Source organism: Saccopteryx bilineata, chromosome 12 (genome assembly GCF_036850765.1).
Source record: "Saccopteryx bilineata isolate mSacBil1 chromosome 12, mSacBil1_pri_phased_curated, whole genome shotgun sequence".
Lineage (NCBI taxonomy): Eukaryota > Metazoa > Chordata > Mammalia > Chiroptera > Emballonuridae > Saccopteryx > Saccopteryx bilineata.
The window spans coordinates 43,452,564-43,468,695 of NC_089501.1; the positions used below are offsets into that span (position 1 = coordinate 43,452,564).

The 16,132-nt window shown below is 53.9% G+C and overlaps 1 protein-coding gene across 3 annotated transcripts in view; it reads right to left on the minus strand.

Moving 5' to 3' along the window:
• Positions 1–515: 515 nt before the first annotated feature.
• The window catches only part of ZC3H12D (zinc finger CCCH-type containing 12D), a 34,010-nt gene continuing 18,393 nt past the window's right edge, over positions 516–16,132 (minus strand). For all 3 annotated transcript variants that reach the window (XM_066248401.1, XM_066248402.1, XM_066248403.1), the window contains 4 exons: positions 12,972–13,111; positions 7,280–7,514; positions 4,211–4,317; positions 516–3,227 (listed from right to left, as the gene is read on the minus strand). In XM_066248401.1, coding sequence (XP_066104498.1) covers positions 2,428–3,227; positions 4,211–4,317; positions 7,280–7,514; positions 12,972–13,111 — 1,282 coding nt within the window. In that variant the 3' untranslated portion in view covers positions 516–2,427. The remainder of the gene's footprint in view (positions 3,228–4,210; positions 4,318–7,279; positions 7,515–12,971; positions 13,112–16,132) is intronic.

Consider the following 16,132-nt stretch of genomic DNA (forward strand, 5'->3'; position numbering starts at 1 on the left):
CCCCCTCCGAGTGCTCTAAAACCCTGAGAGCTGGGATTCATTTCTCTGGAATAATGCCGACATGAGTGACTTCTCAGACTTCTACACACACACACACACACACACACCCGCAATCTGCAGTTCTGCCGGGAACCACCTTCCCAGGCCTCGGGAAAGCCGCGCCGGGTCAACGTGGTACGCGGGCCTGAGCAGTCTAGGTCTGCTTCAGGTTTACACAGGAAGGGCCGCTAATGAGGACTTTGGAAGTCTAGCAAACAGGTAAAGCAGCCTGAGTCCTTGGGAACAGCCGGCTGAGCAGCCAGCAGAGGCATGTCCTTGCCTTGGGCCTCGCTGCTTCTCCTGGAAAAGGCGGATTCCTGCCCCCTCCACCCCCGCCCAAGGCTGAAACAACGCTGAATGAAGTGGCCATAAAATAACCTGTCTTCATACCCACAGTATTTAACATGAAAAGCCAGCCTGGGGGGAAAGCCGAACAACCCAGTCTATAATTTGACAGTGATGAGTCCAGGTGCGGGTAAAAGTGCTTTATTTTTGGAGCACGGTAACAGCTGTGCAAGTAGGAAGGGCTCATTCCCCCATCCCCTCCACGCTTTGTGTCACAAAGACATACCAAGACTTCGGAAAAAGTTCCAAAGGGGATTACACTGAAATGTGCTGTTTCTTCGCTTGTTTTTATGCTTAATCACAGCGAACCAAATAAAGTAGCTTTACAGCTTACTAAAACTCAAACTTGTCCTCCAAAGAAGCAGTTTAAACATTTCCAACCGTAAGTCGGCAACGCAACAGTTTCACATCAGGAGGCACCAAGAGATAAACGCAGCTCTGAAATAAAGCTTGTCTCATTAAAAGGAAAAAAAACTTAAAATAAAATAAAAAGCCACTGCCATAAAAAAAAAGAAAGAGAAGAAATACTAATAGGGAAACCCAATTTATCTAGAAAGAGTAAGGCCACTTAGGGACTGAGGTCCCCAAATAATAAGGTACAGTTGTGGCTTCTGTGTCCTCATTTGGAAAAAAGGAGGTGAGGAACAGACCTGTCTGAAGTCATGCTAAGAATCTGGTTTAAAAAAATGAAAGGAATCACAGGCAGGCACAACGTCACCATACCTCTAGTGGAAGCACCAACCGTGAATTAGACCCAGGAGCCGGTCCCCCGGGGTGCACCCTGGGCTGTGCCAATAGTGCCGCCTAGAAACGCACTGGGAAGAGTTTCTCCTGCTCTGGCCAGTCTGTAGGGAGCTTGCAGAGGTTGGCAGCTGGTTTTCCATCAGGAGATGCCTCACAGTCCCCGCCACAGCCAAACCTCCAAGTCCCTTCATGAACAAACCAGCCAAGACCTGCAGAACTGGACTCACAACCCAGAAGGGAACAGGTGGGCACTGCCCAGTGATGCCTGAGGATACATCCTATGCATTTGTACTTCCTTGTCCATTGCAAACGGGTAGACTACTTCTCCCTAAAACTCAAAGCAATAGCTGGCTGGAGCAAAAAAAATAGTAACTGTGCAAGGTAGCTATAAGCCTCCCAGCTCGCCTCAAACCAACCTTCAGGCTTCGGAGCAAAAGGGTCTGGCTGTGCTGTATGTGGTTTAGAAGCCCCCACCAGTAGAGGGCCTGTGCTGAGTCAACCAGTATGTCTACGTTTGTCTGTGTTTCTGTGTGTGCTGTGTGAAGGGTCCGGCAGGCAGGACCTCAGGACGTGTCCCTGCCACACTTCTACAACCAGCACAGTCACACAACTTCAGAGTGGCTAGATAGAGCTACTGTGTGGGATAGCCCACACATCAAGGCTAGATAGAGCTCTGTGTTGCCCTCTGAGGCTCTAGCAGAAACAGCTCACGCGAAGACCTCCAGAAGCCAAAACCTCTGCTGGCCAACTGACTACATTTGATGCAATGAAATTCCAAACCGTTTACTGAGATTTCTCAAATTTCTGCCCATGACCACATTAAATGTACACGGGTGCACAGGTACACACACGTGGCGAACAAACAAGAGTTTCTTACATACTTAGCCTGATGTTGTGGGTGTGCTCTGAGACTTTCTATTCCACTCCATTTCTGGTGTGACGCACTACCCTGACCTTGTGACCCATTTGTGGGCCCCAATTGCAGCTTGATAAAAACAGGCATGGACTGTTCTAGACAAACCCTGGGAGCCAGGTGGGACCCATAGTCTTGTAGGCAGGAGAAATTCCTCTTTCTGCAGAAGTAGCCAACCTTCTTCTGCAGGACATGGAAGCAGCCCAATGTCGTCAGTGAGAGTCACCAAGTACCACCATGAGCACCACTGAGGGCGAACAAGCTAGCTTCCCTGACCATCTTTAAAGAAAAGGGAGCCCCCCCCCCCACAGGTGGGCCGACCCAGATGTAAGCAGGCAACCACCCGCAAAGTTGGGACAACACTGGCGGTGGCTTGGACTCGCTCCTTACGGGTTTCCCACGGGCGAACCAGACCTTCGGAATCTCTGGATGAGGAGGATGAGCCTGCTGACGTCGGAGAGAGCGGGGAAGAGGGCCATGACGCTGTCCACCTGGTGCGCCGGGAAGACGCTGCAGAGCGCTGTGCGCGCACGGGCGCGCGCGTCCTCCTCGCTGGCCGCGGCCCCGGGGGCGAACCCCAAAGGTCCCCAGAGGGCGCCTTCTCCCCAGCCCACCTCCGCCCAGGCCGAGCGTCCCGGGAACGCGGCGGCCCCATGCGGGAGGGTCCACAGGTCGGTGGGCAGCCTTCGCTGGGGTAGCTGGTCACTCTGCAGGTCCGCGGAGCGATCCCCAGCCCGCGGCCGGACCAGCGAGCCCGACTGGGTCTGGGGGTTCGGAAGGCTGGGCAAGGCTGGCAGGGACAGCGAAGTCCCGGGCGCCAACCAGTCGGGACAGCGTGGGTGGGGTGTGAGGCCGCAGCCGGGACCAGAAGAGGGTGCCCGGCGGATGCCCGGGTCGTCGCTGAAGGTGAGCCGCGAGAGGCCCCCCTCGAGGGCCACCACGTCGGCCGGCCGCCCGGTCCGGGGCAGGCTGTGCGCGCGGGGCTCCCGGGGGCCCGGCCAGGCGACGGCGGGGGCGCCCCGGGGACCGCCCTGCTCCGCCCCGCCCTTTGGCTGCTCCTCGTGGGCGGCCGCGCCCCGCCAGGTCCGCGTTTGGGCGCGCAGCTCGTCGGCCACTGCCAGCTGCGCGTGGTGCGGTCGCTCCGGGTGGTAGAACTTGCACTTGATGCCGTAGGTGCATTTCTTGCCTGGAAGGGGCAGAGGAGAGAGAGGGCGCTAATGGAGTGGTTGTACGGCCCTGGGTGGGGGTCAGTGCCCGCCTCTCTCGGTCTTTCTCCTCGAAGAGTGCCCACGGAAGGCGCCCAGGCCTCGGAGTTACCGGGACCTGGGCAGAATGCAGCGAGGAGGGAGCTGGGACGCAGGCGGGGTGGAGCAGGGGACAGCACCAGCCTCCTTGTGATGTGGGGCACTAGGCACAGTAACCCTGGTGTCAGGCGTCAATCTAGGAACTCCCTTGGACCAAATCTCTGGACCCAATAATCTTCCTCCTCCACTTTCCCAGGGTCCCTGTGGATAGGGCCAAGGTTGGGAGTGCAGAAGCGGGTGGACAGTGGGTGCTTATGGCATAGTATTACCTCTCCAGTACTGCCTCAGTTTCCACCATTTGTCCACATCCCTGTGTTAACCACTGCCCTCTCCCTACAGACTGTCGTAACAGGTGAACAAATAATTTACCATCACAGCTTGGGCACCTTTGAGAGTAAAAGGGAGCAGGATGTGTCAACCTGAAGGCATGTCACCTTAATTCTAACATAAAATGATTTTGCCTTTTGAACTTCTAGGGGCACAAAAACCAAGGACTGGGAACATGGGATAAATTGCAAAAGCAAATTAGTGAGAGCTGGCTAGAAGGCTGGTGCCCGGGAATGCTCTGGATAAAATCCCTAACTCTCGATGGGTAGCACTGACCGAAGCCCATAGGGTGTGGGGTGGGGGGATGGTGGGCAGGATGAGACACAACGTGCCAGGGTGCCCGGTGACGATGGGACTCAGAAAGCTCCCTGCTTCTGGGACTGGCTTTGTCTTGTGTGTGACCCCTGCATCCTGCCCCCAGAAATACTTCCAAGCAACAGGCATACCCGATGTCAGTTCATCCTTACAATAACCCTGTTGGGAAAATGTCGAGACACAAGGTCCAGACAGGGCCCACGAGGCACAGGGCGTCACCCACCATACGGGCAGTGCTGCCAGGACGGCTCTGGGGGCTTTGGCTTCCTGCTCAGGAAGTTGCTCAGGGTGGGTCCCCGGCGGCCCAGGGGGTCATCAGGGGGCATGAACCTGGAAAACAAGCACAGGGGCGCCACTGCAAGACCGGCAGGGACTCAACAATTCCGCCTGCGTGGCGAGCACCCAGTGAGGATGGCAGCACCAGACACGACCTCGGCTGGGCTCTCCAGCCAGGGCCCCTCCCGCACCCAGGGCTGGTGCGTGTTAAAGCGGCACAACCCTTCCTCTCGCTCAGCCCACGCGGAGAACAGCATGGATCCCAGGAGAGCAGTCCCGGGGCTAGTCCAAGCGTTTCTCCTGCTGAGGTGCCAGCCAGCGGGACCTGGACGGAATCTTCCAGCAACTCTCCAAATGCAGGTCCCTGGCTTCCTACCAGAGCTGCTTAATCAGAGTCTCAGGTTGTTCAGGAATCTGCATTTTAACGATGCCCCCAAGTGATTTTTATCCATTTAAATTGAAGCATGATTACTCTTGCCTCTCCACCACCCCCCCTCGCTGCCCTGCCCAGGGTCCTAGTCTGAAAGAGACTCTGAGCTGCCTTCCCCTGTCCTCAACAGAGAAAGTTGGAGACCTCCGTGGGGCTACAAACAGCCCTCCTCTGAGCTTGAGGCTCAGATCCCATTTCTGCGGTTACCCCCACAGCTCTGGGCGTCCACAGGGTGAGGATGAATGTGAAGAGAGTTTGGAACACCTGTTGGTGGGGAGGTCAGCGAGTCTGCAAAGCTGCGAACACCAGGGTGGCCCGCACACACCCAGCCTCTGAGCGGTTCACCCTCCTCTGCCAAGCTGGGCCACTGGGTGGGTGTGGTCTCAGCTCCCACGGCTGCCTGCCCCCCCTGCCCCTGCCTGCCGCTTCCCTTCTCCCTGGCATGAAGTCTGACAGGGAAGGGAATACATCTTCAGGGTGCTCACAGCTCAAAGAGAAAAACACTTCAGTGAGAAGGAAAACTCCCCTGGTTTAGTTCCATCCACTTTCTTATATGAATACTTCTGTTCCCTGGAGACACTTCCAGGTCACACTAAGGCCCTGCTGGAGGGGTGGTAGATTCGAAATGGAGGGCCTTTTTTACAAGTGTGAGGCCCCCCCAAGAGTCCAGGTTAATGCTGAGGCCCCAGCCTGCAGACCAGATCCACCAGGCGGACCAGAACGGGCCGATCCCCGGGCAGCCTCCGCAGCAGCTCGATCCCCGCTACACAGCCAGTCGGCCAGCTTCTTCGAGTTGGACCCTGACCAAGAATCTGGGGCACCGCCCACTGCAGTTAGTCAGTGTTCCCAAAGGCTTCATTCACCTCCTGCTCTCTCAGGCCTCTCAGCTGCTCACTGGGCCAAGAGGGCGCAATGGACGTGCCCAGGGCGCACGCCCATGGGGGTGGGCATCCTCACCCACGGGCAGGCGGGCAGGCTCTGCCTCTGGCAGCCAGGAGACCTTTTGGCAGACCCTTAGCAGAGGCCCGTGCGTCAAAGAAAAACTTGGCCTGGGCCCCAGGCTGTCGCCAGGCCAGAGGCAGCCATGATCTGTCAGACTGTAGTCAGGGTGTCCTGGAACCCGCCCTTGCGGACCTGCCAGACTGCTTCGGGCCCGAGCCGGACAGAGGGAGCGTCTGGCCTCCTGTATGTGGGAATGACCGTGGGGGTACTGCGGGGTAGCTGCTCGAGCCTCTGCCCCGGGGCTCAGGAGTGCCTCCACCTCTACGGCTGTGGACCAGGTGGTGGTGGGGGCAGCCGGGTCCCCTGGAGGCTCTGTGTCCTGAGAGTCACAGGGTACCGTTTTCTCTCATCCTCACAGCCATCTCAGACGTAAGTATGACGATCGACCGACGGTTCAGTCAAGGTAAAGGTCAGCTCAGTGAGGCTGAGTGATGTTCCCACGACACTGCCAGTAAACGGCAGAGCTTCAGCATGAAACCTCGCCTCCTGCGTCCCAAAGCCGCAGCTCTTCCCATCAGGCCACACTGCCCCCCGGGCGGCAGGTGGACCCGGCCCTGCTGACATGCTGCCTCTCCTCTCCCCACCCCTCTTCCCCAGACTGCAGCCAGTCACTCCCTCATCTACAGCCACCACTGTGTGCTTGTGACGCGCCAGGCGCAGAGACCACGACACCTAAGATAAAGGGCCAGCCCTCCTGAGGGTGGGGGGGCTTGTCTCAAACCTCGTTCCTAAAAGCCAGCGGGGAGCCCAGAATGAGGACCCCGCTGTCACCGCCGGGAACAGAAACTGAAGTGGAAGAGAAGTTCCAGTTTGTGGGACACCCCCCCCCCCGCATCCCCCCTGTGCTAGTCTCACACCCACGCCCACCTTGCTAGATCGCTAGCTGTGTCCTCAGTGTGCCTGAGCACGTGACCAGCCACCGCTTCCTCCCCAGCTGAGCTCGGTTAGGGCCCTTTACCCAGCGCCTGCTAACAGGTCCGTGCCTGGTGACCCTTGTGCAGCGGGCAAAGGACCTGAGCCAGGAGACCCAGCCTAGGAGATACATGAACCAAGACTTCAACCAAGAGGTGTGGAGACGATCAGTCCCAAGATCCTGACAGCCCCGAAGAGGGTGCTACCCATCCCCTCTGTCATTCAGAACTTTATTTTTTAACGGACAAAGGAATACAAAAACTGAAAGGAAGCACAATGAGGTTCAGATTTCCCTCTGATGGCTGTTCCAGTTCTCTTATCGGGATTACTAAATTCCTTCAAGATAAAAAAGAAAAGTGTATAGTGCCCCAGGCCCATGCTGGGCCCACCGGCCGGGTCAGCTAGATGTGGGCATGGGAACAGAAAGGTCACGGAGAGTTGGGACAAACAGCCCTGTTGGAGAAAGCTGCTCACAAAGGAGGGGACACCCAGAACAGAGAGAGGCCCATGGGAGCGGAGAGGTGACCTCAGCCAGTGGCCACCAGGGCCGGATGTCCTCTGCTTCTGGCACGGGGTGCCCGTGACTATGAGCTCCCGGGCTTACGCAGGTTGGAGTGGTTTTCTTCCCGTCACCCCGAACGCGCCCATGCCAGCCCCCCAGCCACCACGTACCGGTCGTTGACGAAGGAGAACATGAGCAGCCTCTGCTCAATGAACCACTTCCACTCGGGGTTCTCGCTCTGCAGGTCACGGTAGTTGTCGTTGGAGACGATGATGCCGTCCCTCTCGTAGGCCACCTTCACGATGTAGCGGTCGTCATAGCAGACCACGCGCTTGCCGTTCACCTTGCGGGAGGGGGTGTACACCAGCACCGCCTGCCTCTCCAGCTCCTCCAGCACGTGCTGCTCTGGGGGCCACAGGTGGGGAGACGGCATGTAGCAGCTTTCTCAGGCCTCCCCGCCCCAAGGGCCATCCTAAGGTCATAGAGCACACTTGGCGACTCAGGGGTCCCCTCCGAGCCTGCTCCCACCCCAGCCCCCGCCATGGCCCAGCTCGTCAGCAGAGCAGGGGGGTCTTGAGCAGAATAAACCTACTGCCCTAGGTCAATAAGGCTCTTGGCTTCTGTCTAAGTCACCACAGGAGTCCAGAGAATGGTACCCAACAAGGAAGGGTCACTTGTAGACACAAGGCCTTTTTCTGGAGAAAGACATTCGTATTACAACTGGAATCCTGGCAATTACTAGGGCCCTGTCATCTATCCCGAAGGCTCTTGCATGGGCCCTAAGCTGAGAGCCACCGTGCAGAGGAATATGCTTGGGACCCCTTTAGAATGGAGCACCTCATAAGTGACAGCTCTGAGGACACAGAATGTCAAGCAGAGAGTCCAGGATTAAGACTCTAGAGCCTGGATTCTGGTCTTCGCTCCAGGTCTTGGGTGCCCGACCCCTCTTTGAACGCCAGTGTTTGCATTCATGCAATAAGGGTAGTAACTCCTCCTCCTGCCTCACAGTGTCTTTTCTGAAGCTGGAAACAGGGAGAGACAGTTGGACAGACTCCCGCATGCGCCCGACCGGGATCCACCCGGCACGCCCACCATGGGGCGACGCTCTGCCCTCCAGGGGGCGATGCTCTGCCCTCCAGGGGGCGATGCTCTGCCCCTCCGGGGCGTCGCCATGTTGCGACCAGAGCCACTCTAGCGCCTGGGGCAGAGGCCACAGAGCCATCCCCAGTGCCCGGGCCATCTTTGTTCCAATGGAGCCTTGGCTGCGGGAGGGGAAGAGAGAGACAGAGAGGGAGGCGCGGCGGAGGGGTGGAGAAGCAAATGGGCGCTTCTCCTATGTGCCCTGGCCGGGAATCGAACCCGGGTCCTCCGCACGCTAGGCCGACGCTCTACCGCTGAGCCAACCGGCCAGGGCCGGCCTCACAGTGTCTGTGAGCGGGCTGGATAACGAGACCGGTGACAAGGGGAATGTGTGTCACGTGGTACAAATATGAAAAGGTCTCATTAGGAGCTAAATTCCACATCCCTGGAAGAGCTACACTTTGACCTTAGTTTTGCCTTTGGAGAAATGCAAAACAAAACCCCCTCCACACAAAACAGTTGCTCTGAACTTGGAAGAGTATTAGCATGTGCTTCACAAACGGCTCTTTCCTCAAGTCTACGTCCTTTCTTAGATGACATAGTTTCCGGTATGTCGTATATATGCCATATTCACGTATGTGATTTTACAAAGGTACATGATGCATATAGAGTACAGAAATCTTTTTTTAACATATATTTTTTTGTTGATTGATTTTTGAGATAGGAGAGAGAGAGAAAGGTACACGGGGGTGTGGTATGAGGGGGTAAGGAGCAGGAAGCATCAACTCATGGTTGGTTCTCTAGGTGCCCCGACCGGGCAAGCCAGGGGCTCTGAGCCTAAGATGCCAGCATTCCAGGTCAGATGCCCTATCTACTGTACCACACAGGTCAGGCAGGAATCAATTTTTTTTTAATGAGAGAGCAAGACAGAGAGAGAGACAGGAAGAGAGAGATGAGAAGCATCAACTCATAGTTGTGGAACTTTAGTCGTTCATTGATTGCTTTCTCATATGTGCCTTGACTGGGGGGCTCCAGCCAAGCCAGTGACTTCTTGCTCAGGCCAGCAACCTTGGGCTCAAGCTAGCGACCTTGGGCTTCAAGCCAGCGATCTTTGGGCTCAAGCTAGTGACCCCCGCGCTCAAGCTGGTGAGCCTGCACTCAAGCCAGATGAGCCTGTGCTCAAGCCAGTAACCTCAGGGTTTTGAACCTGGGTCCTCTGCATCCTAGTCTGACACTCTACCCACTGCACCACCACCTGGTCAGGCTAGGAATCATTTCTTTTTAATGCCAAGTATGCAGCACTCCCTGAGAAACAGAGCAGGCCCATGCTTCTGAAGTCCCCCCTGCCCCTCCCGGTTTGCATCTTTCTTTGCGTCCCTTAAGACAACCCAATCTTTAGAACCCTGTGCTTATAATTCCTGTGCTTTCATTTTTCAAAAATAGATATGTACGTATGCCCCCAAAAGACAATTTTCCATGTGACTTTGAACCTCTAGACCTCACACAAATGGACTCACACTGTACATATTCCTGTGCAACTTGCTCTCTTCATTTAACATTGTGTGGTGAGGTTTCGCCATGGTGGTCTGGTCACTGCTATGAGCGCTGCATGGAAGTCTCCAGGTGCAGAAATACAAGGGTTCTCTAGGGTGTGTCTCTTGGGGGGACATGGCTGAGTTGTAGGGAATGGCACTTTCCAAGGTCATGCCAAGATGCTTCCCAAAGCGGTTACATCAAGTTATTACCCAACAACCCAACACAGCATTCAGGCAACCTTGTCCACACTGGGTATTTTCCAGTTCTTGAATTTTTGCCTATTTGGTGGGAGTAAAGTGGTCTCTTAATGTAGTTTTATTTTGCATTTCTCTAATTACTAATGCTACTGAGCACATTTTTGGATGTGTATTGGCCACTTAGGTTCTCTGCGAAAGACATATCCATGCATTTTAGCTTGTCCTCCTATTGGCCCTTTCTTTCTTATTAATTTGGAGACATCCACTATCTTTCTGGACAGAAATCCTTCATCAAGAATGTGTGATGAAGGCTTGTCCCTTCATTTTATTGTTCTTGTGGTATCCGCTCATGAGCAGAGGCTTTTATTTTAATGTAGTCAAATTTATGAAGCTTTCTCCCACAAATTTGCACTTATTGTGGCTTGTTTAAAAATTCCTTCCCTACCCCAAAATGACTTCCCTACCCTTTACTGAGACTAGATTTAAATATTACACAGCAGTCACGAGCTGCCATTCTCCATGCTTAGACCATAAAGACTAACTTAGAGTAGCCAGGTCATGATGGAGAATGGAACACGAGTCCTTATGCCCCTGCTTCCGCTAAGCCCACTGAAATGGCAGTCCAGAAGGACAGAAGGGGACGGTAGCAAGCCCAGAATCTTGGCAAATTTCAGGAAGACAGAAAGCAGATAGGATCACACTGACCCTACAGCCCAAAGGAAGCCACAGACCAGAATGCACACAGAAGACTGGAGTGGGGGGAGGGGCTTTTCTCTGAGAAAGTCCAGAGCTCCAGGCTCGTGGAGAGGGAGGGGAGTTGGCAGAAGTCAGGATGGCTGACTGAAGGGTTCTCGTGGGGCAGCTGCATCCAGCCTTTTCCTGTGCCTAAGAAAGTGCAGCTCTAACGAGGAAGAGGAGCTTCCCACGTGGTCTCTGATCTCCCAGGCGTCCCCAAACTATGGCCCTCGGGCTGCATGCAGCCCCCTGAGGCCATTTATCCGGCCCCCTGCCGCACTTCCAGAAGGGGCACCTCTTTCATTGGTGGTCAGTGAGAGGAGCACTGTATGTGGCGGCCCTCCAGCGGTCTGAGGGACAGTGAACTGGCCCCCTGTGTAAAAAGTTTGGGGACCCCTGTAAGACCACCACCCCTGTGGCCCAGCTGCCGGCCTGCCCCTGCAGGGCATGCTGGAGTGAATCCTGCCAGTCACTGGACACCAGTTACCACCAGTGCTGTGCCCTGTCACTCAGGAAAAGAGCCACACACTGAGAGAGAGCGCCCATGGTGTTCACACAGATAGTTAGAGAGAGAGAGAGTTATTTCACCAGTGTGGTTTTTTATTCACAAATAAAAACCGACAACCACAAAGGATCACCAGACTTTTGAGAAGAAGATTTAACAACACAAAATAGAGAGCCAGAGAGAGACAAAGATAGAGGTGAGCAAAAAGAACTGACCTCAGAAAAGATAAATAAGCCTGACCTGTGGTGGCACAGTGGGTAAAGTCTCGACCTGGAAGGCTGAGGTTGCCGGTTGGAAATCCTGGGCTTGCCCGGTTAAGGCACATACAAGAAGCAACTACTATGAGTTAGTGCTTCTTGTTCTTTCCCACACCCTTTCTCTCTCTCTCTTTCTCACCTCTTTTTAAAATTAATAAATAATTTTATTTTTTTTTTTACTATTTTTTTTTATTTATTCACTTTAGAGAGGAGAGGGAGAGACAGAGGAGAGACAGAGAGAGAGAAGGGGGGAGGAGCTGGAAGCATCAACTCCCATATGTGCCTTGACCAGGCAAGCCCAGGGTTTCGAACCGGCGACCTCAGCATTTCCAGGTCAACGCTTTATCCACTGCGCCACCACAGGTCAGGCAATTAATAAATAAAATTTTAAACAAATAAATGACAAATAAATAAATATGATTAGTGGAACTTAAGAGAATGTTAAAGTCAATAAATAGTAAAGAATTGTTAAAATACTGTAAAAATACTGCATCTGTAAGACAAGAATAGCAGCTTATTTAAAAAAAAAATAAAGAAGCCCTGGCCGGTGGCTCAGTGGATAGAGCATCACCCCAGTGCGCTGAGGTCGCGGGTTTGATCCTGGTCAGGGCACATATGAGAAGCAACCAGTGAGTGCACAGCTAAGTGGAACAACAAGTGGAACAAGAGTTGATGCTTCTCTTGCTCTCTCTCTTTCTGTCTCTCAAATCAGTGAGAAAAAAATTTTTTTTTTAAATTTTTACGAAAATAATGAAGAGAATCCAAAAGAGAAGTAGAAACAATTGGTAACTATTGATAAAGTTAAAAACAAAAACTTGGTAAAAAGGCTGGAAGACAGTCAAAGAAATCTCCCGGAATCTCCAGGAGGTCAGCCCTTCCATTACTGGATCGACTGAAACAAGACCAGTGGCTTAGCATCTGACTTCTTGTTATAAGGAAGCCAAACAAAAGCAAAGTCCTGTTTTTGTGGCTTAAACTATTTCTATCTAAGATTTAAAAATAAAGAATTCCCTGGATCTCAGATTCATTCTTTCTTTCTTTCTTTCTTTCTTTCTTTCTTTCTTTCTTTCCTTCCTTCTCTCTCTCTCTCTCTCTCTCTCTCTTTCTTTCTTTCTTTATTTCTTTCTTAATGAAGTGACTGGACTAAAGATGTAATAAGTAAATATCACCAGACGGAATGAATGTCTCTTTCCGATCCTCTAGTCTATAATGGGGAGGAGACAGACCCAATCTTTCTGCAGAGTGTTAAAAGTTGTCAGACAATTATTTTGAGGGACTTAATCATTCCCTTCAAAAGATGAAGTAATGAGTCCATTCATCTGTTCAACAAGTATATACTGAGCACCTACCCCATGCCAGGTGTCATGCTGGGTGTCAGGGCTATGGCAGTGGCCACACATAGTCAGTGCCTTCCTGGAGCACATAGTCCAGTGAGGAGGACAGATGTTATCAAACAAATAGTTCTGTACATAACTGACCGTAAACACTTGTCAGGAGGACGACTGAGGGAAGGTGACTAGTAGGCCATGAGCAAGCGCCTGCTCCAGCATACCTCGGATAGGGCTGTCAGCTCTTGGTGGGTCTTTCCTCCAGGATGGGACAAACACTTTGATGTAGGTGTGTCCTCTTTCCCTGAACCAGTCCACAGCCAGCTGGATTCCCCGGCAAGAGAAGGTTTCTTTGTTTCCATGGCTACAACGGAAAAATAAAGAATCTGTAAGACACAGAAAGTTGTTCTAAAGAGGGATTTCCTCTGGCAGTACCCTGAATCACAGTCTCATAATCAGAGGGAATCAGACAAATCTACATTTAAAAAAATAGTCTAGGCCCTGGCCGGTTGGCTCAGTGGTAAAGCGTCGGCCTGGCGTGCAGAAGTCCTGGGTTCGATTCCTGGCCAGCAACACAGGAGAAGCGCCCATCTGCTTCTCCACCCCTCCCCCTCTCCTTCCTCTCTGTCTCTCTCTTCCCCTCCTGCAGCAAGGCTCCATTGGAGCAAAGATGGCCCGGGCGCTGGGGATGGCTCCTTGGCCTCTGCCCCAGGCGCTAGAGTGGCTCTGGTCGCAACAGAGCGACACCCCGGAGGGGCAGAGCCTCGCCCCCTGGTGGGCAGAGCGTCGCCCCTGGTGGGCGTGCTGGGTGGATCCGGGTCGGGCGCATGCGGGAGTCTGTCTGACTGTCTCTCCCCGTTTCCAGTTTCAGAAAAATACAAAAAAAAAAAAAAATAGTCCACTCTTTGTGCAAAATATATCTCTTAACTGGAACTATAGCTTCTGATAGTTTGCAGAGGGTCTCAGGGTCCAAGGTGAGTACATTCCAAGGATTAACAGAGCAAATTCTCTTATTAACTGACGCTAATAAGGAGCAATACAAAATGGACATGAGTAGCCTTCTGCAGAGAACTCTTACCCTAAGAGTGAGTTATAGCTATGTTATTGAGCTGCCCAAGCCCAAGCAAGGAGGCCAGCGTGCCCCCCAAATCCCACCAAAGACGTCGATGGCAGCAGGAAGGATAGAACGGGGTGAGGAGGGGCTTAGGACCAGGCAGAGCCTTGCAGGCCGCGCTGAAGAATTTTATGGCTCCTAAGAGGAGTGAGAAGTCACAGAAGGGTTTTAAGATTAGGAGTGTATGTGATCTGGTGCATATTTCAGAAGGTTCCCTCTGGCAGCACAGAGGACTATACACTGGGAGGGAGGAGGAGTGGGCATGGGCCACCAGTTAGGAAGCTGTTGTAGTCACCAAGGCAAAAATGGGCAGTGTGTTGGACCAAGCGGGTGTTGATGCGTAAGGGAGAGGAGTAGCTGAACTTGAGAGATGCTTAGAAGGCAAAACCTCCAGAACGTGGTGATTATATATAAGAGTGACAGAGAAGAAGACACGAGGAAGCTTCCAGATCTCTGGCTAGTACAATGGGATGGTGGCCTTTCCCAGAGACAGGGGTCCTGGAGGAGGACAGAGTTTAGAAGGAAGAAGCCCGGGTTTGGTCACAGACACACTGAGTTGGAGGAGCTTTTGTGACCTCGAAGAGGAAATGTTACGTAAATAGTTCGGTTCAGAAGAGAGGTCTGGGCGGTAAACAGTGCAGGCCACCTGTGTGTAAGCAGCAGCTGCAGCCACCGTGTGGGGGCGTGGCCCGACGGTGTGGGGAGAGAGTGAGAGGCCTAGAACCGGGCCTGGAGGAGCTCAGGAACCCGACACCTGGCTGCAGGCAGAGGAGGACGATCTCACAGAAAGAAAGGATGGGAACCAGAGGAGTGCTGTGAGGGACCATGGCAATGGCCCTCAGACTTAATCGATGGAGGTCAGCAGCGTCGAGCTGGAGAGGAGGCAAGTGGATAGACTTGAAATACTGAGAATGAGGAATCAGATGGACCTGGCTGTGGATGGGACACAGGCTGGCCTCCAGGTGAGCTCACTCGGTCTCACTGCTTCCAGCTGGGCACTGCGTCTCTTCCATAGACACCTTGCCCATGCACTGCCCCGCAGAGCCCCACACTAGCCTCCCCTCCCCGTGGCCTGCCCACCCCTCCCCCGTCAGGTCTCAGCGGTGCCCCTTGACCTCTGATCTCATCAGGTTCTCTGGACGAGTCTGCCCGGCACCAGCCCTCTCCTCCCTGGCCCCTATCACGGTGGGACGTTCACACGCACCAGGGGATGACTTCGGTCTTCCCTTCTCTAAGCCGTTCGTCCCTTCTGGTCCCCACTGAATTCCCAGCGCCCAGCACAGCGCCTGACACTTGGTTAGGACCAAATAAAAATGTGTGGAATAAATAAATGAGAAGGAACCGGTTTTGTGAGCAGGTGGAGGAGGAGCAGCCCAGGCAAAGAAGAGAGCTGGCTGGAAAGACCTACTGCCGGATGCACTCACCGTGTTTGGGGACCAAAAAGGGAACAGTGTGACCACAGCCTGTGGACTGAGCAGCGGGTGGGAGGGGAGATGGGAGAGGCCGGGCCAGGTTCCTGGAGAGCCGGGGGCAGGCACCATGACACTCACACCCTCCCCTGAGGGGCCTGCAGAAGTGGCCCATGTCCAGGCGAGGGTAACCCATCTGACTTTCATGACTGCTTTTTCTGGTCCACGGTGCCTCCTGCTGTTTTCTCATAGGGGATGAGGGTAGGTCCAGGTGAGTGAAGAGGAGACGGGGTGTTTGGAAGCACGGACACACAGTACTGGAAGCCAGGCTTTGCAGAGGCGCAGAACTGAAGTCCCTTGTATCCCGATGGCCATCAGGAACCGGGCCTGGCCGCCTAGGGATGCTGAGTCTCCCGCTTCAGAGAAAATAGCCCTCTTGCCCTGCGGCTGAGCTGTGAGCCTCATGCAAACAGTGAGGAGAAAATATCAGTGGAGCTGTCTGTGGTTAAAAAAAATAATGATAAAAAGGGGAAGTGGAAAGCGAGCCCCTTTCTGCCCAGCGGAAGTTGAAAAAAGAAAGGAGATGGAGGGAAGGGGAGGAGGGGTCGCTCACAGGGTCCCTACCCCGCATCCCCCAGGCGGGCTCCACCCACTGAGCCACAGGGGAGGAGACAGCTGGAGACAACACACCGACCAATCGATGCAGAGAGGAGGCTGAAGGCTGTGCCCCTCCGAAATCCTGGTCTCTGCGGGCACGGCGTCCCACAGGGCCACAGCGGCTGATCGAGGAGCTGGAAGCAACACCCCTGCTCCCTTGTGTGCCCCAGGCCTGGGGGCCGTCTGAGGCCTGAAATAGACAGGA